At 42.6% G+C, this 26,956-nt stretch overlaps 1 protein-coding gene across 1 annotated transcript; it reads left to right on the plus strand.

The window, feature by feature from the left end:
• Positions 1-26,672, plus strand: LOC118371678 (signal transducing adapter molecule 2-like). Its single transcript, XM_035757232.2, has 14 exons — positions 1-449; positions 3,034-3,118; positions 5,808-5,883; positions 6,877-6,972; positions 10,114-10,260; positions 17,976-18,042; positions 18,219-18,420; positions 18,613-18,707; positions 18,876-18,958; positions 19,453-19,540; positions 19,665-19,719; positions 19,982-20,150; positions 23,747-23,907; positions 24,277-26,672. Exons 1-14 carry the CDS (start codon positions 410-412, stop codon positions 24,443-24,445), a joined length of 1,533 nt encoding a protein of 510 aa, XP_035613125.1. The 5' UTR covers positions 1-409; the 3' UTR covers positions 24,446-26,672.
• The last annotated feature ends 284 nt before the right edge of the window (positions 26,673-26,956 follow it).

The following is a 26,956-nucleotide window of genomic DNA, read 5'->3' on the forward strand; positions in this document are numbered from 1 at the left end:
AAAATAAAATGAACATTGGGATATTCTCATACGTACTTCTTCCTCCCTAGGGGTGGCAGTGTAACGTTACACCAGGATTTTTAATTGGGTCATAAAATGTGTATTTTTATCTGCCTGTACATTATACATTTGAATGCAGAAATACAGCAATGTTAAATGTACGCTAATTAATGATCTTAACATATACATTAATCAATAAGTGTCGATATGATTTCAGTTCTATTTATTTTTCATGTGATGCTCGCAAATGTTTTCAGGCATTTTCGCAGCCACCTAAGTGTACGGAAGAGCAACTGGTGAAAGTGTACAGGGTTTGATGGATGAGCAAGGGATTTTTTTACCTTCTTGAAATAGATATTCTAGCTACATTTTCTTTCTCAACAACGTCGGTTTATTTAAAGAAGTAGACATGCCTTTGTTTGCGCAGAATCCATTCGACCAAGATGTTGGTAAGTTGAGCGCTTCATTTGGCATGTTGGTTAGCAGTGACCTAGCGTAACTACCGTAGCTTCGTACATGGCGAAACCTCTCGCCCGCAAGCTAACAACAACAACTAGCGAGCTAACGTTAGCCGGACTGCATGTCTGTAGCTAGCTACCTTGACGCTCTGACCAAATGTGAGATTATCCACATAGCTAGCTAGTTATGCGGTTTGGTAAACTCGGTAACTAGCTTGTAGCAGACAGTCATCGGCCAGACTTTGTGCTAGCTATGTTAGCTAGTTGTTGTGTCATCACTTTATCGTAATGAACGATTTTCAATAACAAGACTGACTAAACTGCAACAAGCTCACACATTAAACAAGAACAACATTATCTAGCTAGCTAGTTCATTTAGCTTAATGCATTCATGAGTTGGGTTAGTTTTAGGTTTACTGAAAGGGAAGGAGGGTCTTGTATGCAAACGTTGTATGCATAGAATATACAGTGCATTCGGAAAGTATTCAGACCCCTTGACTGTTTCCACATTTTGCTACGTTACAGACTTATTCTAAAATTGATTTAAAAATGTTATCCTCAGTCTACACACAGTACCCCATAATGACAAAGCGAAAATAGTTTTTAAAACGATTTACTTATTTACATAAGTATTCAGACCATTTTCTATGGTAATCGAATTGAGCTCAGGTGCATCCTGTTTCCATTGATCATCCTTGATGTATTTCTGCAATTTGATTGGAGTCGACCTGTGGTAAATTCAAATGATTGGACATGATTTGTAAAAGCACACACCTGTCTATGTAAGGTCCCACAGTTGACAGTGCATGTCAGAGCAGAAACCAAGCCATGAGGTTGAAGGAATTGCCCGTAGGGCTCTGAGACAGGATTGTGTTGAGGCACAGATCTGGGAAGTGTACCAAAGAATGTCTGCAGCACTGAAGGTCCCCAAGAACACAGTGGCCTCCATGATTCTTAAATAGAAGTTTGGAACCACCGAGACTCTTCATAGAGCTGGCCGCCCGGCCAAACTTAGCAATCGGGGGAGAAGGAGGTCACCAAGAACCCGATGGTCACTCTGACGGAGCTCTAGAATTCCTCTGTGGCGATGGGAGAACCTTCCAGAAGGGCCACCATCTCTGCAGCACTCTACCAAATAAGCCTTTATGGTAGATTAGCCAGACGGAAGCTACTCCTCAGTAATAGGCACTTGACAGCCTGCTTGTAGTTTGCCAAAAGGCACCTAAAGACTCAGACCATGAGAAACAAGATTGATGAAACCAACATTTAACTATTTTGGCCTGAATTCCAAGTGTCACGTCTGGAGGAGACCTGGCACCATCCCTACGGTAAAGCATGGTGGTGGCAGCATCATGCTGTGGGGATGATTTCAGGGGCAGGGACTGGAAGACTAGTCAGGATCAAGGGGAAGATGAATGGAGACAAGTACAGAGAGATCCTTGATGAAAACCGGCTCCAGGACCTCAGACTGGAGCAAAAGTTCACCTTCCAACAGGACGACGACCCTGAGCACACAGCCAAGACAACGCAGGAATGGCTTCAAGACAAGTTTTTGAATGTCCTTGAGTAGCTGAGCCAGAGCCCGTGCTTGAACTCGATGTGAAAATAGCTGTGCAGCGACGATCCCCATACAACCTGACAAAAGCTTGAGAGGATCTGCAGAGAAGAATGGGAGAAACCCCTCAAATACAGGTGTGCCAAGCTTGTAGCATCATTCCCAAGAAGACTTGAGGCTGTAATCGCTGCCTCAAGGCTGTAAAGGTGCTAAAACAAAGTACTGAGTAAATTGTATGAATACTTTAGGTAAAGTGTGTTCAGTTTTTTTTGTTTTTTTTTACAAATTCGTAAAAAAATCTAAACTTGTTTTTGATTTGTCATTATGGGGTATTGTGTGTAGATTGATGGGGGGTGAGTCAATGGGTCGGAATACTTTCCGAATGCACTGTAGCTAGCTGACCCCCTCTAGGGTGAGCAGTTTAGCCATCCTCTTTGAGGATGATCTCGTATCTCCTAGTGTCCTTGTAGCTACAATAATACGAATTTCACTCTGTACAGAAATATATAGTTAGCCATGTGTAATGGCTTTATCATAAATAAAATAGTCTATTGGTCGCATACACGGATTTGCAGGTGCAGCGAAATGCTTGTTTCTAGCTCCCAACAAAAAAGTACAGTAATAAAAAATGCCTACCAATCACATAATCCAAAAAGTAAAAAGAAAGCAATTAAGCCAGGTCTGGGATGTCCACATTTCTATTGAGTGACTAAGTAATAATACATAAGGTCTGAGCAAATAAAAAAAATACTGCAAAGTTGGCTAGGAGCTAGAAACACGGTGACTGTGCCATCTTGTATCACAAATCAGATACGGAATAATTGACTTTATTCCTAGTCTAGTCATACAACTTCCAGAATTATGTGTTAACTGTCAATCCTATACAAATATAGTGGTGAACTAAAGCAATGACAACTAGAGGTATAATATTGAGTTAATGTTGGCCCAACACACTACATGCCAACCACAGATGGTCTTTTCCCAACTAACCACATGTATCTCGGTGTACCACATTGTCAGAGAAAGCCACCAATGAAACCAATACAGTGGAGGACTGGGCTCTGATTATGGATATCTGTGACAGAGTTGGACAGACGCCCAATGGGTAAGTTGAAATGCGACTTCCTATTTCTAAAATATCAGCATTGTTTCTAAAAATGTTTTTTTTACCAAAAATGAACAGTACAGGGACAATGGGACAATATACAAACATTTGAGAAAGATACTTTGAAAGGAAAATTAGGTACATTTTGTTTTGGTTTCCTTTATTTATTTTTTAAATTAACCTTTAACTTTGTTTAATCTTGATATGAGATGAACATTAATTAATTGAAGGTTAATTGTTGATGTACAAATCGAAATGTACCGATTTTTAAGGTTGTAATTATTGGTGGGGTGGGTTCACGAGAAATGAGGTTCCTGCTGAATAAGTTATAATGCCACTGCTCTAAACTAACTCCAGGACTCAAGTTGAGGTTATTGGTCATGATTATTTTATTTATAGCTATGGCATTGAATAGCAGTGACTTAAAATGCAATTCATATCTGTATGAAAAAGTATGCAGTCACCACTGGAATTCGCTCTGGATAAGAGTGTCTACTAAATGTAAATGCAGTGTTTCAGAAAGTATTCATACCCCTTGACTTATTCCAAATTGTTGTTACAGCCTAAATTCAAAATTGATTCAATATATTTTTTAATAAACATCTACACACACACACAATACAACATAATAACAAAGTGAAAACATGTTTGCAAATGTATTAAACATGAAATACAGATCTAATTTACATAAGTATTCACATCCCTGATAGTTTATAGAAATACCTTTGGCAGTGATTACAGCTTTGAGTCATCTTGAGTAATCTTGGGTAAAGTTGGGTGAATTTTGGCCCATTCCTCCTGACAGAGCTGGTGTAACTGAGTAAGGTTTGTAGGCCTCCTTGCTCGCACCCGCTTTTTCAGTTCTGCCCACAAATGGTCTATAGGATGGAGGTCAGGGCTTTGTGATGGCCACTCCAATACCTTGAATTTATTGTCCTTAAGCCATTTTGCCGCAACTTTGGAAGTATGCTTGGGGTCATTGTCCATTTGGAAGACCCATTTGTGACCAAGCTTTAACTTCCTGAGTAATGTCTGAAGATGTTGCTTCAATATATCCACATAATTTCCCTCCCTCATGATGCCATATTTTGTGAAGTGCACCAGTCCCTCCTGCAGCAAAGCACCCCCACAACATGATGCTGCCACCCCCGTGCTTCATGGTTGGGATGGTGTTCTTCAGCTTGCAAGCCATCCCCTTTTTCCTCCAAACATAACGATGGTCATTATGGCCAAACAGTTATATTTTTGTTTCATCAGACCAGAGGACATTTCTCCAAAAAGTACGATCTTTGTCCCCATGTGCAGTCTTTTTTATGGTGGTTTTGGAGCAGTGGCTTCTTCCTTGCTGAGTGGCCTTTCAGGTTATGTCGATATAGGACTTATTTTACTGTGTTTATAGATACTTTTGTACATGTTTCCTCCAGCATCTACACAAGGTCCTTTGCTGTTGTTCTGGGATTGATCTGTACTTTTCGCACCAAAGTACATTCATCTCTAGGAGACAGAAAGCGTCTCGTTCCTGAGCGGTATGACGGCTATGTGGTCCCATGGTGTTTATACTTGCGTACTATTGTTTGTACAGATGAACGTGGTACCTTCAGGCGTTTGGAAATTGCTCCCAAGGATGAACCAGACTTGTGGTCTACAAAAAAAAAATTCTGGGGTCTTGGCTGATTTCTTTTCATTTTCCCATGATGTCAAGCAAAGATGCACTGAGTTTGAAGGTAGGCCTTGAAATACATCCACAGGTACACCTCCAATTGACTCAAATGATGTCAATTAGTCTATCAGAAGCTTCTAAAGCCATAACAAATTTCTGGAATTTTTCAAGCTTTAAAGGCACTGTCAACTTAGTGTATGTAAACTTCTGACCCACTGGAATTGTGATACAGTGAATTATAAGTGAAATCTGTCTGTAAACAATTGTTGAACAAATTACTTGTGTCATGCACAAAGTAGATGTCCTAACCGACTTGCCAAAACTATAGTTTGTTGACAATAAATTTGTGGAGTGGTTGAACAACTAGTTTTAATGACTTCAACCTAAGTGTATGTAAACTTCTACACCGGCATCGCTTGCTGTTTGGGGTTTTAGGCTGGGTTTCTGTACAGCACTTTGAGATATCAGCTGATGTACGAAGGGCTATATAAATACATTTGATTTGATTAAACTTCCGACTTCAACTGTTTATGCATCATCACAATTCTATCCCTGAAATCTGAAGACCGTTCCTTGGACTTCTGTTTCTGCTTTGACATGCCCAGTCAACTCTGGGACTTAAAAAAAAAATAGACAGCTGTGTTTCATGTCCAAACAATTGAATTGGCCACAGGTGGACTCCAATCAAGTTGTAGTGACATCTCAAGGACGATCAAAGGAAATTGGATGCACCTGAGCTCAATTTGGAGTGTCATTATGTAAAATAAATTTGCAAAAATGTCTAAACATGTTTTCACTTTGCTATTATAGGGTATTGTGTGTAGATGGGTGAAAAAAAAGTATCAGTTTTATCAATTTTGATTTGTAGCTGTAACACAACAAAATGTGGAATAAGTAAAAGGGTATGAATACTTTCTGAAGGCACTGTAACTGTATATTGAAGATGGTATACTTCTGGAAAACTCATGTAGGAATAACTTTCTACTTGAGCCATAATAACCATGTCTCTACCTGCTTTTATTCTCCCAGAGCCAAGGACTGCTTGAGGTCTGTGATGAAGCGAGTCAACCACAAGGTCCCACACGTTGCCATGCAGGCCCTCACCGTGAGTTCTTATAACTTACTTTATTATTTAATGTGGTATAAATCGATGTCAATAGAGAAATAGTCTTCATAGGGTGTGGGGTTAGTGTAAGGTCAGGTGTTTTAGTCTCAGCATGGTGTCAGGCCCTGGAGCTTGTTTAGTGACTGAGATCATAGACACAGTTACTGAGTCATGAATGCTTCTATAGAATGCATAGCAGAGTTTAAACAATTTGCTTGTATAAAGTCTGAGTGTGAATTTATTTGTTCAGGCAGTGAGGCTGGTGGATCAAAAGTTATCTGACTGTTGCCATAAGCCTCAGTGACACCCTCCAGTCTTGTTTTATTTATTTTGTATTTTACTAGGAAAGTCAGTTAAGAACAAATTCTTATTTTCAATGACGGCCTAAGAACAGTGGGTTAACTGCCTGTTCAGGGGCAGAACGACAGATTTGTACCTTGTCAGCTCGGGGATTCGAACTTGCAACCTTTCGGTTACTAGTCCAACGCTCTAACCACTAGGCTACCCTGCCGCCCGTAATAAAGTATTTGGGAAGAGTGGTCCATCTCCTTCTGCTCTTGGCAGTTCTAGAGCTCTGAGCTCTCCTGCTCTGGGTAGCCAGTCAACCAGAGTGTGATGATCTGGATCCATTTTTTTTTACTGCTTTGTTCTGTTCTCTCTGCTGCTTAGAGTTGTTATAGAGTGATGATGCTAAGTCTCAGACCATGTGAGCCTTCTCTCTGACTCACCATTAGGGTATATAGTCACATGGCTGTTCCATTTTCTAGATATCTCTCCTCACTCAGTCAACTTTAGCTCCCTCTGTCATAAAATCATGCATCATTTCAATGGTGTTACATTTATTAGTGTTAATACATTTATGTTATTCAATTAAATGTGGAATTGTGGAAGATTATAAAAGCGTTGGGCTACTTCTCTTGTTGTAATGTGAAACTTCTACATAAATCATCTAAACTGACTACTGTACTAACCTGACTTTTCTCCCTGTTACAGTTGCTGGCTGCCTGTGTCAATAACAGTGGAAGAATATTTCACTTAGAAATCTGCTCGCGGGAGTTTGCCACTGAAGTCCGAACTGTGTTGAGCAGGGTAGGGAAGCCGTCTCAAGTTTTTTTCCGTTTGCAATATTTGTGATGAATTGAGGATGTTCGGACTTATGCACACGTGAGCAAGCATAACAATTAAATCAAATTTTATTTGTCACATGCGCCAAATACAACCGGTGTAAACCTTACCGTGAAATGCTTACTTATAAGCCCATAACCAACAATGCAGTTCAAGAAATAGAGTTACTAAAATATTCACTACATAAACTAAAGTAAAAGTAACACAATAAAATAACAATAATGAGGCTATATACAGGGGGTACAGAGTCATTGTGCAGAGGTACGGGTTAGTCAAGGTCATTTGTACATGTAGGTAGGGGTAAAGTGACTATGCATAGATAATAAGCAGCGAGTAGCAGTAGTGTAAAAACAAATGGGGGGGGGGGGGGTCAGTGTAAATAGTCCAGGTGGCCATTTGATGAATTTTTATGGGCTGTGGGTAAGAGCTGTTAAGGAGCCTTTTGGACCTAGACTTGGTGCTCCAGTACTGCTTGCCGTGGGGTAGCAGAGAGAACAGTCTATGACTTGGGTGACTGGAGTCTAACAATATTTAGGGCTTTCCTCTGACATGCCTAGTATATAGGTCCTGAATGGCAGGAATCTTGGCCCCAGTGATGTACTGGGCCATACGCATACCACCCTGCATACCACTGCTGGCTTGCTTCTGAAGCTAAGCAGGGTTGGTCATGGTCAGTTCCTGGATGGGAGACCAGATGCTGGAAGTGGTGTTGGAGGGCCAGTAGGAGGCACTCTTTCCTCTGGTCTAAAAAAATATCCCCAGGTGCCGTCTTTCGGATGGGATGTTAAACGGGTGTCCTGACTTTCTAAGGTCATTAACGATCCCATGGCACTTATCGTAAGAGTAGGGGTGTCCTGGCTAAATTCCCAATCTGGCCCTCAAACCATCACGGTCACCTAATAATCCCCAGTTTACAATTGGCTCATTCATCCCCCTCCTCTCCCCTGTAACTATTCCCCAGGTCGTTGCTGCAAATGAGAACGTGTGCTCACTCAACTTACCTGGTAAAATAACGAATAAATAAAAAATAAAATAAACCTTTGGTAGCTCCTTACAGTCAGAAGTCGAGCAGTTGCCATACCATGCGGTGATGCAACCGGTCAGGATGCACTCGGTGGTGCAGCTATAGAACGTTTTGAGGATCTAGTGACCCATGACAATTTTTTTCAGTCTCCTGAGAGGAAAAATGTGTTGTGCCCTCTTCGCGACTGTCTTGGTGTGTTTGGACCATGATAGTTTGTTGATGTGGACACCAAGGAACATGAAACTCTCAACCCACTCCACTACAGCCCCGCTGTTGTTAATGGGGGCCTGTTCAGCCCTCCTTTTCCTGTAGTCCATGATCAGCTCCTTTGTCTTGCTCACATTGAAGGAGAGGTTGTTATCCTGGCATCACACTGCCAGGTCTCTGACCTCTCATCGTTTTCGGTAATCAGGCCTACCACTGTTGTGTCGTCAGCCAACTTAATGAGGCTGTTGGAGTCGTGCTTGGCCACGCAGCCGTGGGTGAACAGGGAGTACAGGAGGGGACTAAACACGCACCCCTGAGGGGCCCCAGTGAGGATCAGCATGGCGGATGTGTTGTTGCCTACCCTTACCACCTGGGAGCAGCCCGTCCAAGATCCAGTTGCAGAGGGAGGTGTTTATTCCCAGGGTCTTTAGCTTCATGATGAGCTTTGTGGGCACTATGGTGTTGAAAGCTGAAACAGCTTGGAACAGCTTGTGCTCTCATGCTTGCTTCAGTGTTGCTAACCTTGAAGTGAGCATAAAAGGCACTTAGTTCATCTGGTAGGCTCGCGGCTGGGTTTCCCTTTGTAGTCTGTAATAGTTTGCCAGCCCTGCCACATCCGATGAGCGTCAGTGCCGGTGTAGTAGGATTTAATCTTAATTCTGTATTGACTCTTTGCTTGTTTGATGGTTCGTCTGAGGGCATAGTGGAATTTCTTGATAGAATCCAGATTAGTGTCCTACTCCTTGATAGCTGCAGCTCTAGCCTTTAGCTCGGTGCAGATGTTGCCTTGTAATCCATGGCTTCTGGTTTTGGATATGTACGTATTATCACTGTGGGGATGACATTGTGCACTTTTTGATAAAGCCGGTGACTGAGGTGGTATTACTCAATGCCATTGGATGAATCCTGGAACACATTCCAGTCTACTAGCAAAACAGTCCTGTAGCGTAGCATCTGTGTCAGACCACTTCCGTGTTGAGCGAGTCACTGATGCTTTAGTTTTTGATTGTAAGCAGGAATGAGGAGGATATAATTATGGTCAGATTTGCCAAATGGAGAGCGAGAGAGAGCTTTGTCTGTGTGTGGAGTAAAGGTGGTCTAGAGTTGTTTTTTTCCCTCTGGTTGCACATGTGACATGCTGGTAGAAATGAGGTAAAACGGATTTAAGGTTGCCACCATTAAAGTCCCCGGCCACTAGGAGCGCTGCTTCTGGATGAACATTTTCCTGTTTGCTTATGCCCTTAAACAGCTAGTTGAGTGCAGTCTTAGTGCCAACATCGGTTTGTGGTGGTAAATAGATGGCTATGAATAATATCGATGGGAACTCTCTTGGTAGATAGTGTGGTCTACAGCTTATCATAAGGTACTCTACCTCAGGTGTGAAATACCTTGAGACTTCTTTAATATCAGACATCGCGCACCAGCTGTTATTGACAAGTAGACACACACCCCTGCCCCTCGTCTTACCAGAAGTAGCTGCTCTGTCCTGACGAATCACTGAATACCAAGCCAGCTCTATATTATCCATATCGTCGTTCAGCCACAACTCGGTGAAACATAAGAAATTCGTTTTTAATGTCCCATTGGTAGGATAGTCTTGATTGAATATCATCCAGTTTATTCTCCAGTGATTGCACTTTGGGCAGTAGGACAGATGGTAGTAGCGGTTTACCCACTTGCCGTTGAATTCTCACAGGGCAGCTCGACCTTCCCCTGTATCTCCATCTTTTCTTCACGCGAGTGACAGGGATTTGGGCCTGGTCTTGGGCGCCATTATTATCATTCAGCTGGCTCTTTGTGTCAATGTTTTGTTTGTATCTACCTCTGTCAACTAAGTAGCCTAATAATCATTATTATTACTATTCCCAATGCAGGCCCACAGCAAGGTGTGTGACAAGCTGAAGGGGATGATGGTGGACTGGTGTGATGGGTTCCAGAAAGATCCACAGCTCAGTCTGGTCAGTGCCACCATCAAGTCTCTGAGAGAGGAAGGGGTCGTCTTCCCATCCTCTGGGTCACAGGTAATGTAGTCAACAACCTATCGTCTATCACCCTAACCCAGTGTTGCCTCTATCATTGTATAGGCCAGGCAGTTTCCCCTCACTACTAACTCTGTTACCCCCTTCCTAAAATAGTTTTTTTTTTGTTTTGTTTCAATTGACAATTTTTGTGCCAGATGGCCTGGATGTGCCTCACCTGGAAAATAGAGCCGTTTGAACCGCAATGTCTTTAAAAAAAAATTGTACACTTTTTTTTCTCCCCAATTTCGTGATATCCAATTGGTAGTTAGTCTTGTCCCATCGCTGCAACTCGCCTACGAACTCGGGAAAGGTGAAGGTCGAGAGCCATGCATCCTCCAAAACACAACCCTGCCAAGCCGCACTGCTTCTTGACACACTGCTCGCTTAACCCGGAAGCCAGCCGCACCAATGTGTCGGAGGAAACACTGTCCAGCTGTCGACCGAAGACAGCTTGCAGACGCTTGGCCCACTAAAAGGAGTCGCTAGAGCACGATGAGACAAGGAAATCCCAGCTGGCCAAACCATTCCGGGACCCGGATGACGCTGGGCCAATTGTGCACCGCCTCATGGGTCTTCCTGTCACGGCCGGCTGTGACATAGCCTGCGATCGAACCTGGGTCTGTAGTAACGCCCCAATAACATATACTACCCACCACTGCAACCTGTATGTTCTCGTTGGCTGGTCCTCGTTTCATGTTCGTCGCCGAAAACACTGGCTCAAGGTCATCGATAAGTCTTTGCTAGGTAAAGCTCCGCCGTTGGACTAGTAACCGAAAGGTTGCGAGTTCGAATCCCAGAGCTGACAAGGTACAAATCTGTCGTTCTGCCCCTGAACAGGCAGTTAACCCACTGTTCCTAGGCAGTCATTGAAAATAAGAATTTGTTCTTAACTGACTTGCCTAGTAAAATAAAGGTAAAAAAATATTATAAAAAAAATAAAAAGCTCACTGGTCACCATAGCAACACCCACCCTTAGCACGCACTCCAGCAGGTATATTTCGCTGGTCATCCCCAAAGCCAGCACCTCCTTTGGCTGCCTTTCCTTCCAGTTCTCTGCTGCCAATGACTGGAACGAATTGCAAAAATCACATAAGTTGGAGACTTCGATATCTCTCACTAACTGGAAGCGTCAGCTGTCAGAGCAGCTTACCGATCACTGCAGCTGTACAAAGCCCATCTGTAAATAGCCCATCCATCCAACTACCTACCTCATCCCCATATTTGTTTTTGTTTTTCTGCTCTTTTGCACACCAGTATATCTACTTTCACATCATCATCTGCACATATATCACTCCAGTGTTAATTACTAAATTGTAATTACTTCGCCACTATGGCTTATCTATTACCCTACCTCCTTACTTCATTTGCATACACTGTATACAGATTTTTCTATTGTGTTATTGACTGTACGTTTGTTTTTGTCGCACTGCAAAGGCTTTATCTTAGCCAGGTTCCAGTTGTAAATGAGAAGTTGTTCTCACCTGGCCTAACTGGTTAAATAAAGGTGAAATAAAATAAAAGCACTGCAATGCAGTTCCTTAGACCGCTGCGCCACTAGGGAGGCCCCCGTAAACCAACGTTGTTTTACGTACTATATCAGTACTTTACCCTCTTACAGGGCGCTACGCTGACATTTTTTACAAAAAATGTAGGAGCACATCAAGAAATTTAGGGGCACAAATGAAAAATATTCACTTTTTTGTTTTTATAAGAATTGCCAGCAATAGCAACATACAGGTCTAAGGAGCACCAGAATTTTGGGGGGGTATGAATCTTTTGAAGCTCATCTCCTGAAGAAGCTATTTTCCGTTTACCTTAGTTTTTGTTCCACTAAATGTTATCTGGGTGTTTTTTTTATTTATTTTTTATGTAAAAAGTAGCACAGCAAAATATTTAGGGGCTTAGCCGACTGAAAAGGTAGCATTGTAGAGCCTTGTCTTATTGAAGCTATTGCCAGACTCGCCTACGAATCCTAGACAACTGTTATTGGCTAGCTCAAACACAAAGCTCTCCTCATGACTTCAACCTGTGGTCCACTGTAAGCTAATAAGCTCTGTGTGTGTACTTTCACTGGCCCCAGTGTAGTGTGGTCTATCCTTGTCCTCAGTGTGCTGCTCTCCAATGTGTTGCCTATACAGAGGAGGAGGATGGTGCTTGTCTCTGTGTTTTTAAGGAATGACCTCCGAATGGAATTTTCTCTCACATATTTCATGTAATACCCCAGTTCTCCCTATTTATTTTGTATTTTTTTATTTCAGCTTTATTTAACAAGGTAGGCTAGTTGAGAACAAGTTCTCATTTACAACTGCGACCTGGCCAAGATAAAGCAAAGCAGTGCGACACAAACAACAACACAGTTACACATGGAATAAACAAATATACAGTCAATAATACAATAAAGTCTATATACAGTGTGTGCAAAGGAGGTAGGATAAAGGGGTGAGGCAATAAATAGGCCATAGTGGCGCAATTATTACATGATGGCAAACACTGGGGTGATAGATGTGCAGAAGATGAGTATGCAAGTAACGATATTGGTGTGCAAAGGAGCAAAATAAATAACAATATGGTGATGAGGTAGTTGGATGGGCTATTTACAGATTGGCTATGTGCAGGTGCAGTGATCTGTGAGCTGCTCTGACAGCTGGTGCTTAAAGCTAGTGAGGGAGATATGAGTCTCCAGCTTCAGTGATTTTTGCAGTTCGTTCCAGTCATTGGCAGCAGAGAACAGGAAGGAAAGGCACCCGAGGAGGAATTGGCTTTGGGAGTAACCAGTGAAATATACCTGCTGGTGCGCGTGCTGCTATGGTGACCAGTGAGCTGAGATAAGGCGGGGATTTACCTTGCAACGACTTATAGATGACCTGGAGCCAGTGGGTTTGGTGACAAATATGAAGTGAGGTCCAGCCAATGAGAGCATACAGGTCGCATTGGTGGGTCGTGTATGAGGCTTTGGTGACAAAACGAACAGCACTGTGATAGACTGCATCCAATTTGCTGAGTAGAGTGTTGGAGGCTAATTTGTAAATGACATCGCCGAAGTCGTGCATTGGTAGGATAGTCAGTTTTACTAGGGTATGTTGGGCAGCATGAGTGAAAGATGCTTTGTTGCGAAATAGGAAGCTGATTCTAGATTTCATTTTGGATTGGAGATGCTTAACTTCTTGGTGACTGGGGGGCAGTATTGAGTAGCTTGGATGAATAAGGTGCCCAGAGTAAACTGCCTGCTACTCAGCCATAAAATCTATAATATGCATATAATTAGTATATTTGGATAGAAAACACTCAGAATGATGTGTTTCAAAAAACTTTTTGAATGATGTCTGTGAGTATAACAGAATTCATATGGCAGGTGAAAACCTGCCCCACTGTTCCTAGGCCGTCATTGAAAATAAGAATTTGTTCTTAACTGACTTGCCTAGTTAAATAAAGGTAAAATTTAAAAAATAGCCTACAGTGGGATATTGGTCATGTTGCACTTCCAAGGCCTTCCGCTAGATGTCAACAGTCTATAGAACCTTGTTTGATGCTTCCACTGTGAATGGGGGCCGAGTGAGAGAGGATTGAGCCAGGATTCTGGCAGATTGCCATGAGCTCGTGAGCACTTTCACTGGCAGGGTGGGACGCTACCATCCCAAATATCCCAGAGAGGTTACTGTGAGTCTGGAAGGAGAGTTTACAGTCTTACCAGACACCTAGGTATTTGTAGTTGTCCACATATTCTAAGTCAGAACCGTCCAGAGTAGTAATGATGGACGTGTGGGCAGCGATCGGTTGAAGAGCATGCATTTTATTTTGCTTGCTTTTAAGAGCAGTTGGAGGCCACGGAAGGAGAGTTGTATGGCATTGAAGCTTGTCTGGAGGTTAGTTAGCACAGTGTCCAAAGAAGGGCCAGAAGTATACATAATGGTGTCGTCTGCTTAGAGGTGGATCAGCAGCAGCAAGAGCGACATCATTGATGTATACAGAGAAAAGAGCCTGCCCGAGAATTGAACCCTGCGGCACCCCCAGAGACTGCCAGAGGTCTAGACAACAGGCCCTCCGATTTGACCTCTGTCTGAGAAGTAGTTGGTGTACCAGGCGAGGCAGTCATTTGAGAAACCAAGGCTGTTGAGTCTGCCGATAAGAATGTGGTGATTGACAGAGTCGAAAGCCTGGGCCAGTTCGATGAATACAGCTGCACAGTGTGGTCTCTTATCGATGGCAGTTAGGATATCGTTTAGGACCTTGAGCGTGGCTAAGGTGCTCCCATGACCAGCTCTGACACCAGATTGCATAGCGGAGAAGGTACAGTGGCATTCTAAATGGTCAGTGATCTGTTTGTTAACTTGGCTTTCGAGGACCTTAGAAAGGCAGGGTAGGAAAGATAAGTCTATAGCAGTTTGGGTCTAGAGTGTCTCCCCTTTGAAAATGGGGATGACCGCGGCAGCTTTCCAATCTTTGGGGATCTCAGACGATACGAAAGAGAGGTTGAACAAGCTAGTAATAGGGGTTGCAACAATTTCGACTGATCATTTTAGGAAGAGGGGGTCCAGATTGTCTAGCCCGGCTGATTTGTAGGGGTCCAGATTTTGCAGCACTTTCAGAACATCAGCTATCTGGATTTGGGTGAAGGAGAATTGGGGAGGCTTGGGCAAGTTGCAGTGAGGGTGCAGAGCTGTTGATCGGGGTAGTGGTAGCCAGGTGGAAAGCATTGCCAGCTGTAGAAAATGCTTATTGAAATTCTCAATTATCACGGATTTATCGGTGGTGACAGTGTTTCCTAGCCTCAGTGCAGTGGGCAGCTGGGAGGAGGTGCTCTTATTCTCCATGGACTTTACAGTGTCCCAGAACTTTTTGGAGTTAGTGCTACAGGATGCAAATTTCTGTTTGAAAAAGCTATCCTTTGCTTTCCTAACTGACTGTGTATATTGGTTCCTAACGTCCCTGAAAAGTTTTATATCGCGAGTGCTTTTCGATGCTAGTGCAGTACGCCACAGGATGTTTTTGTGCTGGTCAAGGGCAGTTGCGTCTGGAGTGAACCAAGGGCTATATCTGTTCCTGGTTCTACATTTTTTGAATGGGGCATGCTTATTTAAGATGGTGAGGAAAGCACTTTTAAAGAATAACCAGGCATCCTCTACTGACTGAATGAGGTCAATATCCTTCCAGGATACCCGGGACAGGTCGATTAGAAAGGCCTGCTCGCTGAAGTGTTTTAGGGAGTGTTTGACAGTAATGATCGGTGGTCATTTGACTGCAATGATCGGTGATCATTTGACTGCAGACCCATTATGGACACAGGCAATGAGGCAGTGATCGCTGAGATCCTGATTGAAGACAGCAGAGGTGTATATGGAGGGCAGGTTGGTTAGGATGATATCTATGAGGGTGCCCATGTTTACAGATTTGGGGTTGTTCCTGGTGGGTTCATTGATAATTTGTGTGAGATTGAGAGCATCAAGCTTAGATTGTAGGATGGCCGGGGTGTTAAGCATGTCCCAGTTTAGGTCACCTAACAGCACGAGCTCTGAAGATAGATGGGTGGTAATCAGGGCACAGCTGGGGGCAGAAGGTGGTCTATAGCAAGCTGCAACGTTAAGAGACTTGTTTCTGTAGAGGTGGATTTTTTTTAAAGTAGAAGCTCAAATTGTTTGGGCACAGACCTGGATAGTAGACAGAACTTTACAGGCTATATTTGCAGTAGATTGCAAATCGTAAAATGTTATCGTTTGGGATGGAAATTTCAGTTTAGGTTTGTGGTCGGCAAGGACATCCGGGTTGGCAGAGTGTGCTAAGGCAGTGAATAAAACAAACTTAGGGAGGAGGCTTCTAATGTTAACATGCATGAAACCAAGGCTTTTACGGTTACAGAAGTCAACAAATGAGAGCGCCTGGGGAATGGGAGTGGAGCTAGGCACTGCAGGGCCCTGATTAACCTCCGCATCACCAGAGGAACAGAGGAGGAGTAGGATAAGGCTACAGCTAAAGGTTAAAAGAACTGGTCGTCTAGTACTTTCAGAACAGAAAGTTAAAGGAGCAGATTTCAGTGCACGGTAGAATAGATTCAAGGCATAATGTATGGTAGGATGTGAATACAGTGGGGGTAAACCTGTGCATGGAGTGAAGATGAAAGAGATATTGTCTCTAGAAATATCATTTAAACCAGGTGATGTCACCGCATGTGTGGGAGGTGGATCTAAAGTGTTAACTAAGGCGTATTGAGCAGGGCTAGAGGCTCTACAGTGAAATAAGGCAATACTTACTAACCAAAACAGCAATGGACAAGGCATATTGACATTCGGGAGAGGCATGCGTAGCCGAGAGATCATAGGAGTCCAGTGAGTGGCTTCAGGCAGCTAGCGGGCCGGTGCTAGCAAGCTAGCAGAAGGGGATTAGAATTCCTTTTGTGATTGTATGTGAGGGACAGTCTGGTACTCTGTTAATTTGGTTGAAATGGTGGGCTGAGTGTCCTATTCTATATTAAAGGCCCAATGCACTCAACATTTTGTTTTTTCCTATTTTGTATGATATTGTACAACAGCTGATGAAACTAACCCTGTAAAACGGTTAAAAAATTTGATCAGTGTTATTTCCTGATAGTTGCTGGTTGAAAATACAATCTACACAAGACCTTCTAATCAGCCATTTTGCATGGGTAGGAGTTTTGGCTTTCCATGGTGACATTAACATGCGGTTAATTGGTTAATAGTCCAATCAAAGAGATCCAAACCGCTCTGCAAATAACAGCTATTTTTCAGTTTCCCCTTCGCAACTCAGATCTAAATTCTTGCTTGAGAAATGGCCTAGTTTTTAAAAATAAAATCTATTCAATTAAAGTACTTTGTTTTTACACAGAAATCATTTGTTATTGATATAAAACTGCTGCATTGGGTCTTTAATAAATGACTGAAGTATTTTCTACTCAAACAGACTTTTCCCAACCTCTCTCACAGACATCAGTTTATTCTTCATACTGTAGTCAGTGTCACTGTTTTCCAGATGTTAGGCTATATATGTTTGCGTATGAAGCGATTGCAATTTCATGTCATTCAATGTCCTATTTCATTTTAGGAGCTCTTTTACTCTTAAGGAATCCACATGCTTCCCAGTTAAAACGGTTCAGAACAGTTTCTGCATATATTATGACAACATTTTTGTGACTTTCTTTGTATTTTTTTTGGTCTTGTGGCAAGTGGTTTATTGGCCGTTCGTGCGCACACTTTTTGGGGGGGCAAGCAGAAGTCTACTCCCCTTCGTCTGTGATTGGTCAACAGTAGGGATTCTTCAATGACGTGTCATTCAACGAGAGACGAATCGTTTTCAAAAATGTTTTCGCTTGAGAAATACTGCAGCAAATACCTTAGTTATATGTAAAATTGCGTGACTAAGATATCTACAAAGCGTAAATGAATAACCGATTTCTTATTTTAGATGAATTCTGACGCTACGGCGTCTCAAGATGGACAAACAGTACTATTGCTGCGTTTTTCTTATTTTTCAAGCAAGGTCTTTTAAGGGAGTATGTAAGCACATTCTTTTGGTTCGCCTTGCCGAGTTTGGTTAGCCGAACCAAAGCATGCTGACGCCTTTACTCGCTCTCAGTTTACTACCAAAATACTGCCTGTAAAGCCTGTAGTACCTATCAATCCCTACAGGTGGCATCAGTTACAGCTAATCCCAAATCCCCTCTGCTCTGGAAGGCTTCTCTCTAACCAACCACCTCTTATCAACAGGGGTCCAGCCTAAAGGGCACCACTCCAGCTGTTAGTAAACCATCTGACGATGACGACCTGGCCAAAGGTACAAATAATATCCAACAGATTCTAGAATACCACATCATATTACATTATGAATTGTGCATGTTGATGAATGAATTAATACATTTATTAGACACATTAAAATCATTGAGATTGACACAGTGTAGAGCAGTGTATTTCAATTTTGTTCCACTGCCTCTGTCCTCCTCCCATCTGAAGCCATCGAGCTGTCCCTGCAGGAGCAGAAGCAGTATGTGGAGACGCGACCCCTCACCGTGACCGCCGACCCCCCCTTCAATACCAACGGGGGCGGGGGTAGCAGGGATTCCCGGAAGTTGCGGGCGCTCTACGACTTTGAGGCGGCCGAGGACAACGAGCTCACCTTCAAGACTGGAGAGCTCATCCTCGTCCTGGACGACAGGTAACTAACGACATGCTGCTATGGAAACCTGGCTCTGACCCATATGATGGTCCACTGTATAGGCAAATATGGGAACAAAAGTTCTTCAGTTACATGTCTGTTGTTCTGCAATGCATGCATTCATTTAATTTATAATGGGAAGTGTTTACTTACAAGAATGTTTGAACTGATTTAACCATGTTGATGTCAAAGTGACCCAAACTGGTGGAAAGGTGAGAACCACAGAGGAGTAGGTCTCTTCCCGTCCAACTTTGTCACGACCAACCTCAACGCTGAGCCTGAACTAGGTACGTTTCCCCTCTGTTCCTGTCCAGTACCATACCTCACTCTTGTACCACCATACGGAGAGTCCTTCTCGTCAAGTGTTTGGTTTCATGTTTTAAATCCTGACTCTAAAGTGGCTCTGAATAAGAGCGTTAACTAAATGTGTAAAATGTAAATTCCTCTCCTAACAGTAACTTATGTGGAGAAGACGCCAGCCCCGGAGGAGCCCAGCATAGAAGCCAACGTAGAGCCTGAGCCTGTCTTCATAGATGAGGTGGGTGCTTCTACGTACCGTACCTACTGCATGACTGTCCATACACGTAGGCCTAAATCATGTTATATCATCATGTATCTTTTCTTCTTAGATATAATCAGTCCACTGTCAGTTTTGACTGTTTGACCATTGAAAACCCTCTTCATCAGTCTGTCAGTTGTAACTTAGTAAAATGTTTAGAATGGTTAATAAAGTCTGACATGGCTTGTTATACAAAGTTCTAATGTAACATCGTATAACAAGAATCTTTCTCCCCCTCTCTCATCCCCTCTTTTCCTGGTTTCTCTCTTCCCCCTCTGTTTCTTCCCTTCTCCCCCTCAATCATCCCTCCCTCTCATCCCCACCCCTCTTCCTCCCTCCTTCCCTCCCTCTCATCCCCACCTCTCTTCCTCCCTCCCTCCTTCCCTCTCTCTCATCCCCACCCCTCTCTCTTCCTCTCTCTCTCTCTCCGTTCTTGCTCTCCCCTCTCTCTTCCTTCCTCTCTGTCTCTGCAGGAGAAGATGGACAGAGCGCTGTATTTGCTCCAGAACACAGACCCTGCTGATGCAGCACCTGACTGCCAAGAGCTGGTCCAACTGGAGGGTATAAGACAATGACTTAATGCTCTGATAAATCCTAGTAGCCATGCTCACTAACATTGCAGTTGGACTATTTTCTAACACACACACACACACAGTCTCACCTTATCAATGCTTTACCCACCCAGGTGCTTGTGAGCAGATGAATCCAATGATTGATGACAAGCTGGAAGACATTGACAGGTAAAATGAATTTAACTGTAGTATAATTAATTATTCATAATGGACTATATTTTCAATTGTATGTTAGAGGCTACACTATTGCATGTCAACGTTTTGTATTTCTATTGGTTTCTATTGTTGTACAGAGTTATTCAAATTGTATGTATTTTATACATACTTGATATAGTTTATATTGACTGTATCTGGATGACCGCTACGATCATCAGTCTTTGTCCTACTTGTGTCGTGATGACCTCTATCTCCACCCCTCCCTCCCTGGCAGGCAACACTCTGAGCTGTCTGAGCTGAATGTGAAGGTGCTGGAGGCCTTGGAGCTCTATAACAAACTGATGAACGAGGCACCGTTCTACACAGCCTACTCCAAACTGCAGTCCCAGCAGCAACCGCAGCAGCAGCCCCAATACGCACCTGCCTCCCAAGTCCCCATTCAGGTCAGGAAAAACAAACTATCTAACCACTGTCACATACACTACATGACTAAAAGTATGTGGACATCTGCTCGTCGAACATCTCATTACAAAACCGTGGGCATTAATATGGAGTTGGTCCCCCCTTTGCTGCTATAACAGCGTCTACTCTTCTGGGAAGGCTTTCCACTAGATGTTGGAACATTGCTGCAGGGACTTGCTTCCATTCAGCCACGAGCATTAGTGAGGTTGGGCGATGGCCTGGCTCGCAGTCGGCATTCCAATTCATCCCAAAGGTGTTCGATGGAGTTAAGGTCAGGACTCTGTGCAGGCCAGTCAAGTTCTTCCACACCGATCTCGACAAACCATTTCTGTATGGAACTCGCTTTGTGCACGGGGGGGTTGTCTTGCTGAAACAGGAAATGACCTTCCCCAATCTGTTGCCACAAAGTTGGAAGCACAGAATCGTCTAGAATGGCATTGTATGCTGTTACTTTAAGATTTCCCTTCACTGGAACTAAGGGCCCTAGCCCGAACCAGGAAAACAGTCCCAGACCATTTTTCTTCCTCCACCAAACTTTACAGTTGGCACTATGCATGGGCGCAGGTAGCACTCCCCTGCCATCCACCAAACCCAGATTTGGCCGTCAGACTGCCAGGTGCGGACGCGTGATTCATCACTCCGGAGAACGCATTTCCACTGCTCCAAAGTCCCAATGGCGGTGAGCTTTACACCCCTCCTGCCGAAAGCTTGGCATTGCACATGGGGATCTTAGTTCGCTCGTTGCGAACTAATTTGCCAGAATTTCACCCGTTAGATAAAATACGGAAGGGTTCTGTATTTCACTAAAATAATAAACTTTTTCTTTTCGAAATGATAGTTTCCGGATTTGACCATATTAATGACCAAAGGCTCGTATTTCTGTGTTATTATAATTTAGTCTATTATTTGATAGAGCAGTCTGACTGAGTGATGGTGGGCACCAGCAGGCTCGTAAGCATTCATTCAAACAGCACTTTCCTGCGTTTGCCAGCAGCTCTTTGCAATGCTTCAAGCGTTGCACTGTTTATGACTTCAAGCCTATCAACTCCAGAGGTTAGGCTGGCAATACTAAAGTACCTATTAGAACATCCAATAGTCAAAGGTATATGAAATACAAATAGTATAGAGCGAAATAGTCCTAAAAATACTATATTAACTACAACCTAAAACTTCTTACCTGGGAATATTGAAGACTCATGTTAAAAGGAACCACCAGCTTTTATATGTTCTCATGTTCTGAGCAAGGAACTTAAACGTTAGCTTTCTTACATGGCACATATTGCACTTTTACTTTCTTCTCTAACACTTTGTTTTTGCATTATTTAAACCAAATTTAACATGTTTCATTATTTATTTGAGACTACATTGATTTTATTGAAGTTAAAATAAGTGTTCATTCAGTATTGTTGTAGTTGTCATTATATATATACTGTGCCTTGCGAAAGTATTCGGCCCCCTTGAACTTTGCGAACTTTTGCCACATTCCAGGCTTCAAACATAAAGATATAAAACTGTATTTTTTTTGTGAAGAATCAACAACAAGTGGGACAATCGTGAAGTGGAACGACATTTATTGGATATTTCAAACTTTTTTAACAAATCAAAAACTGAAAAATTGGGCGTGCAAAATTATTCAGCCCCCTTAAGTTAATACTTTGTAGCGCCACCTTTTGCTGCGATTACAGCTGTAAGTCGCTTGGCGTATGTCTCTATCAGTTTTGCACATCGAGAGACTGAAATGTTTTCATATTCCTCCTTGCAAAACAGCTCGAGCTCAGTGAGGTTGGATGGAGAGCATTTGTGAACAGCAGTTTTCAGTTCTTTCCACAGATTCTCGATTGGATTCAGGTCTGGACTTTGACATGGCCATTCTAACACCTGGATATGTTTATTTTTGAACCATTCCATTGTAGATTTTGCTTTATGTTTTGGATCATTGTCTTGTTGGAAGACAAATCTCTGTCCCAGTCTCAGGTCTTTTGCAGACTCCATCAGGTTTTCTTCCAGAATGGATGGAGCCAAATACAGGACCATCTTCCCATCAATTTTAACCATCTTCCCTGTCCCTGCTGAAGAAAAGCAGGCCCAAACCATGATGCTGCCACCACCATGTTTGACAGTGGGGATGATGTGTTCAGGGTGATGAGCTGTGTTGCTTTTACGCCAAACATAACGTTTTGTATTTTTGCCAAAAAATTCCATTTTGGTTTCATCTGACCAGAGCATCTTCTTCCACATGTTTGGTGTGTCTCCCAGGTGGCTTGTGGCACACTTTAAACAACACTTTTTATGGATATCTTTAAGAAATTGCTTTCTTCTTGCCACTCTTCCATAAAGGCCAGATTTGTGCAATATACGACTGATTGTTGTCCTATGGACAGAGTCTCCCACCTCAGCTGTAGATCGCTGCAGTTCATCCAGAGTGATCATGGGCCTCTTGGCTGCATCTCTGATCAGTCTTCTCCTTGTATGAGCTGAAAGTACGGCCACGTTTTGGTAGATTTGCAGTGGTCTGATATTCCTTCCATTTCAATATTATCGTTTGCACAGTGCTCCTTGGGATGTTTAAAGCTTGGGAAATCTTTTTGTATCCAAATCCGGCTTTAAACTTCTTCACAACAGTATCTCGGGCCTGCCTGGTGTGTTCCCGGTTCTACATGATGCTCTCTGCACTTTTAACGGACCTCTGAGACTATCACAGTGCAGGTGCATTTATACGGAGACTTGATTACACACAGGTGGATTGTATTTATCATCATTAGTCATTTAGGTCAACATTGGATCATTCAGAGATCCTCACTGAACTTCTGGAGAGAGTTTGCTGCACTGAAAGTAAAGGGGCTGAATAATTTTGCACGCCCAATTTTTCAGTTTTTGATTTGTTAAAAAAGTTTGAAATATCCAACAAATGTCGTTCCACTTCATGATTGTGTCCCACTTGTTGTTGATTCTTCACAAAAAAATACATTTTTATATCTTTATGTTTGAAGCCTGAAATGTGGCAAAAGGTCGCAAAGTTCAAGGGGGCCGAATACTTTCGCAAGGCACTATATATATATATATAAAATAATCAGTAATTTTATACACCTGTCAGCAACGGGTGTGACTGAATTGGCCAAATCCGCTAATTTGAAGGGGACACATACGTGTGTGTGTGGCCTCGGTGAAGGCAGAGAGACTATGCCAGTGTCCAAAATGGCATCCTATTAATTGCCTAGTTAAATAAAAAATATCATATGGTGGGCTCTGGTCAAAAGTAGTGAACTATATAGGGAATAGGATTCCATTTCAGATGCTGACCATGTGTGCTGTTTGTCCCTGATGATTGATGTCAGTCTCTCCTTGGAGACGAATGGGAGATTCCAGTGGTCATGTTTGGACTGTTTTACCACCTCACTTTCTGCACTGCTAAACCAGTTTAGAAACAATCTCTTCCTTGTTGTGTACCTGGCTGCACCTGTAGTAATGTTGGTTGTATAGTTTAGTGGAGTAATGCAATGTACACTGTACTATGAAATGTGTTTTACCCAATTTCACATTGAACTTTCTCTTTTTGCTCCCCTCCTCCCTCTCTCAGGGTTACCCAGGTCAGCCTGGTGGTTCCTACATGCCTCCGGGGATGCCCCAGGGCCCCCCAGCCCAGCAGGCCTACATGGGCTCTGACCAGCCCGGACCCCTCCACTCACTCCACCCTAACGTCACATCTCCCAACGGTCAGCCAGCACAGCTTCCTTACAGGTAAGCCTCGTACCTTACATGGTTACACATCTCCTCGGTATACCAGTACTTTACATGGTTACACATCTCCTCGGTATACCAGTACTTTACAGGGTTACACGTCTTCTCGGTATACCAGTACTTTACAGGGTTACAGGTCTCCTTTGTATACCAGCCCTGACTAGGCAACTAGTTAGCTAAATGGCAGCCATTTTTTGAGGTCATTCTTGTGTCTGGATGTTTGTGTTTTGAGACATCCCACTAGTGGATTTGTGAGTATTACATTTTTGGGGGTGGCATTGCTCCTGTGTTGAGGGTTAAATGTCTGTCTTAATGCTTGTGTTAGGCAGTAGTTGTCTAATATTGCACCATTCTGTCTCTTCACCGCAGTGTACCATATGCACCTGCCGGATACCCTCCACAGATGGGTGTGGCCCCACAGATGGACATGTCGGCCTATCAGAACGCCAACCTGCCTCCAGCCTCCTATCAAATGGCTGCTCCATCGCAGCAGGCCCCACACCAGCAACAGGCCTACTATCAGCAGCCTCTCCTATAAAGGCAGGCCGTGCAATACTATCAGGGCTGTCTGAGTGAGAAGCAGCATATCCCCACCAACAGACACAGTACAATGACACAATCCTCCCCCTCTTTTGTCCTTTATGAAAATATTATGGCAATGGTATGAGGTATGCTTCTTGTGTCCTAAATGGCAACCTATTCCCCATGTAGTGCTCTACTTCTGACCAGGACCCATAGAGCTCTGGTCAACAGTAGCACACTATTTGGGGAATAGAGTCATTTGGAACACCGCCTAGATTGTCACAAAGGTCAGTGTCTGTCTGAGAGGTGTGGAGACCCACAGGAGGAGACCAAATGCCAACCTACCACCCACCCACCACGGCCTGTTTGGAAGGGATGAATGTTTTGAAACAGTATGTGAAATAAGTACTTTTCCTTGTCTTGGTTTGCCTCTTTAAAACAGTTAAGGGGGCAGCTCATCAGCTGATCATTTCTAAACTGCTTCATTAATCTTGTGTGTATTTGTCCTTGTTCAGAGATATCTTTTGTTTGTTTGCTTTTTAATCATCTTCTATTTTTAAATGTTTGTTTTTCTGTTCACCGTCTGGTTTGGTGTCTGTCTGGAGATCAGTCCAAATGAAGGAACCCATGGCTGGCCAGGACCAGGGTTCGAGTCAATTCTAAATGGAATTGACTTAACCCTGATCAGGACTTCTCTATCCCCCTCTCTCTAACAGTGTCATCCACTTTAGTTGACCCTTCTTGGGGCCAAAGGTTATGGAGTGCTCTAGTATGTCTTCTTGTGCTATAATCAGTACCATGTTTTATTAGATACCATGGTACAGTTAGAGATTAGCTTCCCATACACTGCCTGCCTTGCAACACTCTTTGGGTGTTTAATATGTTCTAGGAGTGACACGTTTTATCATTTTCATTTGTGTGCAATTTCGATGTGATTTTGTTATGAAATTAACTGAAGTCATTGTTAAATACATTTAGAATTTTGACCATGCAGCCTTTCCAAATGTAATGCTATTGTAGGTTTAGTGCACATTTTCATAAACATAACTTTTTTACTAATCTAGCCTGGGTGCCTGTCTGTTTCTACTCTATTGCCAACTCCTTATGGAATTTGTCATGTTTGCCTTGACAATGACAACAATGCAGTTGGCAAGACGGCATAAACAGATCTGGGACCAGGCTAAATGGAATCTTCAGATTATATGGTTGTTGATTAACAACATTCATGTGCCACGGCTCTTGGCAACTTGGTAGATGTCCTATATACCTTGAGTAACAAGTTGTAATCGCAAGGAATAAGAGATTGATTGGGAAATGAGCCAAGTCCTAGCTATATCTTTCTATGGTCCTTCTTCATTCACTCTTCTGTTCAAAAGGCTTTTAAGACCATAGATGTTTGTAATTATTAAATTAATATCGGTGTGCTTTTCATGTTTCTGGGCTGTAGGAGGTCACGTTTTCATATAAATCTTTTTGTGGAAATAATGGTTATCTTTGGAATGGCTGTTTGCTCTGCATTTGGACCTTTAATTAGAAATTGTAAATTACATCACTTGTATATTATCTTTCTCTGGATTCTATCCATATGATCAGATATTATTTTATGGTTTATAAATGTATGGTATGCTTTCCCCTTTAATACTTTTTGGTTTTACTTTATTTGTGTCAGAACAAATGGCTACCGTGACCAACAGTTAGAACTGGCTCATTGATAAATGTGTGAATTGTACAAAGTTTTATAGCTAGAGAACTGTTTGGCCTAAAATGTTCATCTGAAATGAATGAAACTGTTGGGTGTAACCGAGGACCAGATCTATTTACTCCCTCCCCCTGTAGCTGGATAGTCTACTCTGACTAAAATAATAACTGTGTCCACTTTACTTTTTCTTTATCTGCATCTGAAAAGGTGTTGTATATTAGATGTCAAATATCTTCTGGCATTGTGGGTAATTGCACCTTAACTTTGTAAACATTTTATTTACCACTGGATGCCTTGTTTTCTTTAGAAATAAAATCAAAATGGAAACATCTTTGGGAAAGGAATTGACCCTGAAGCTGCTGTATATCTAGAACTCTATATATTTAAAAATATTCCAGGGAGTGTTCCCATTCAGTACTACCGATTTATTATAACTGACTCCATGTTTTGTTACTTCAAGATTTCTCTGTGTTATCATTGTAAATCCTTTTGTAACACCGTCAACTCTAATATTCTTTCAAATAAAATGTACCTGTGTTCACAGCTTTCTACTGATGGATGCAGTTTTTTCATGTTGCAATATGTGTTCTCTGAAAACTCAGATGGACATCTTGTAAGTGCGTGCTGTTTGAGGGGAGACTTGAGTCGTTTGAGAACAGTTCAGTGACACATTTCTGATGTAGAAAGAGAATCAAATGAATTTCTATATGCAGCACAGATGCTGTATCTTAATTCGACCCAGTTTCTCATAGCAGGAAAATAATCAACTGGAAATGAGAATTATGTAAATTATAATTTATTGGGCATTTTTTTTGTAGGGACTGATTT

The sequence above is a fragment of the Oncorhynchus keta genome, chromosome 7 (genome assembly GCF_023373465.1).
Source record: "Oncorhynchus keta strain PuntledgeMale-10-30-2019 chromosome 7, Oket_V2, whole genome shotgun sequence".
Taxonomy (NCBI): domain Eukaryota; kingdom Metazoa; phylum Chordata; class Actinopteri; order Salmoniformes; family Salmonidae; genus Oncorhynchus; species Oncorhynchus keta.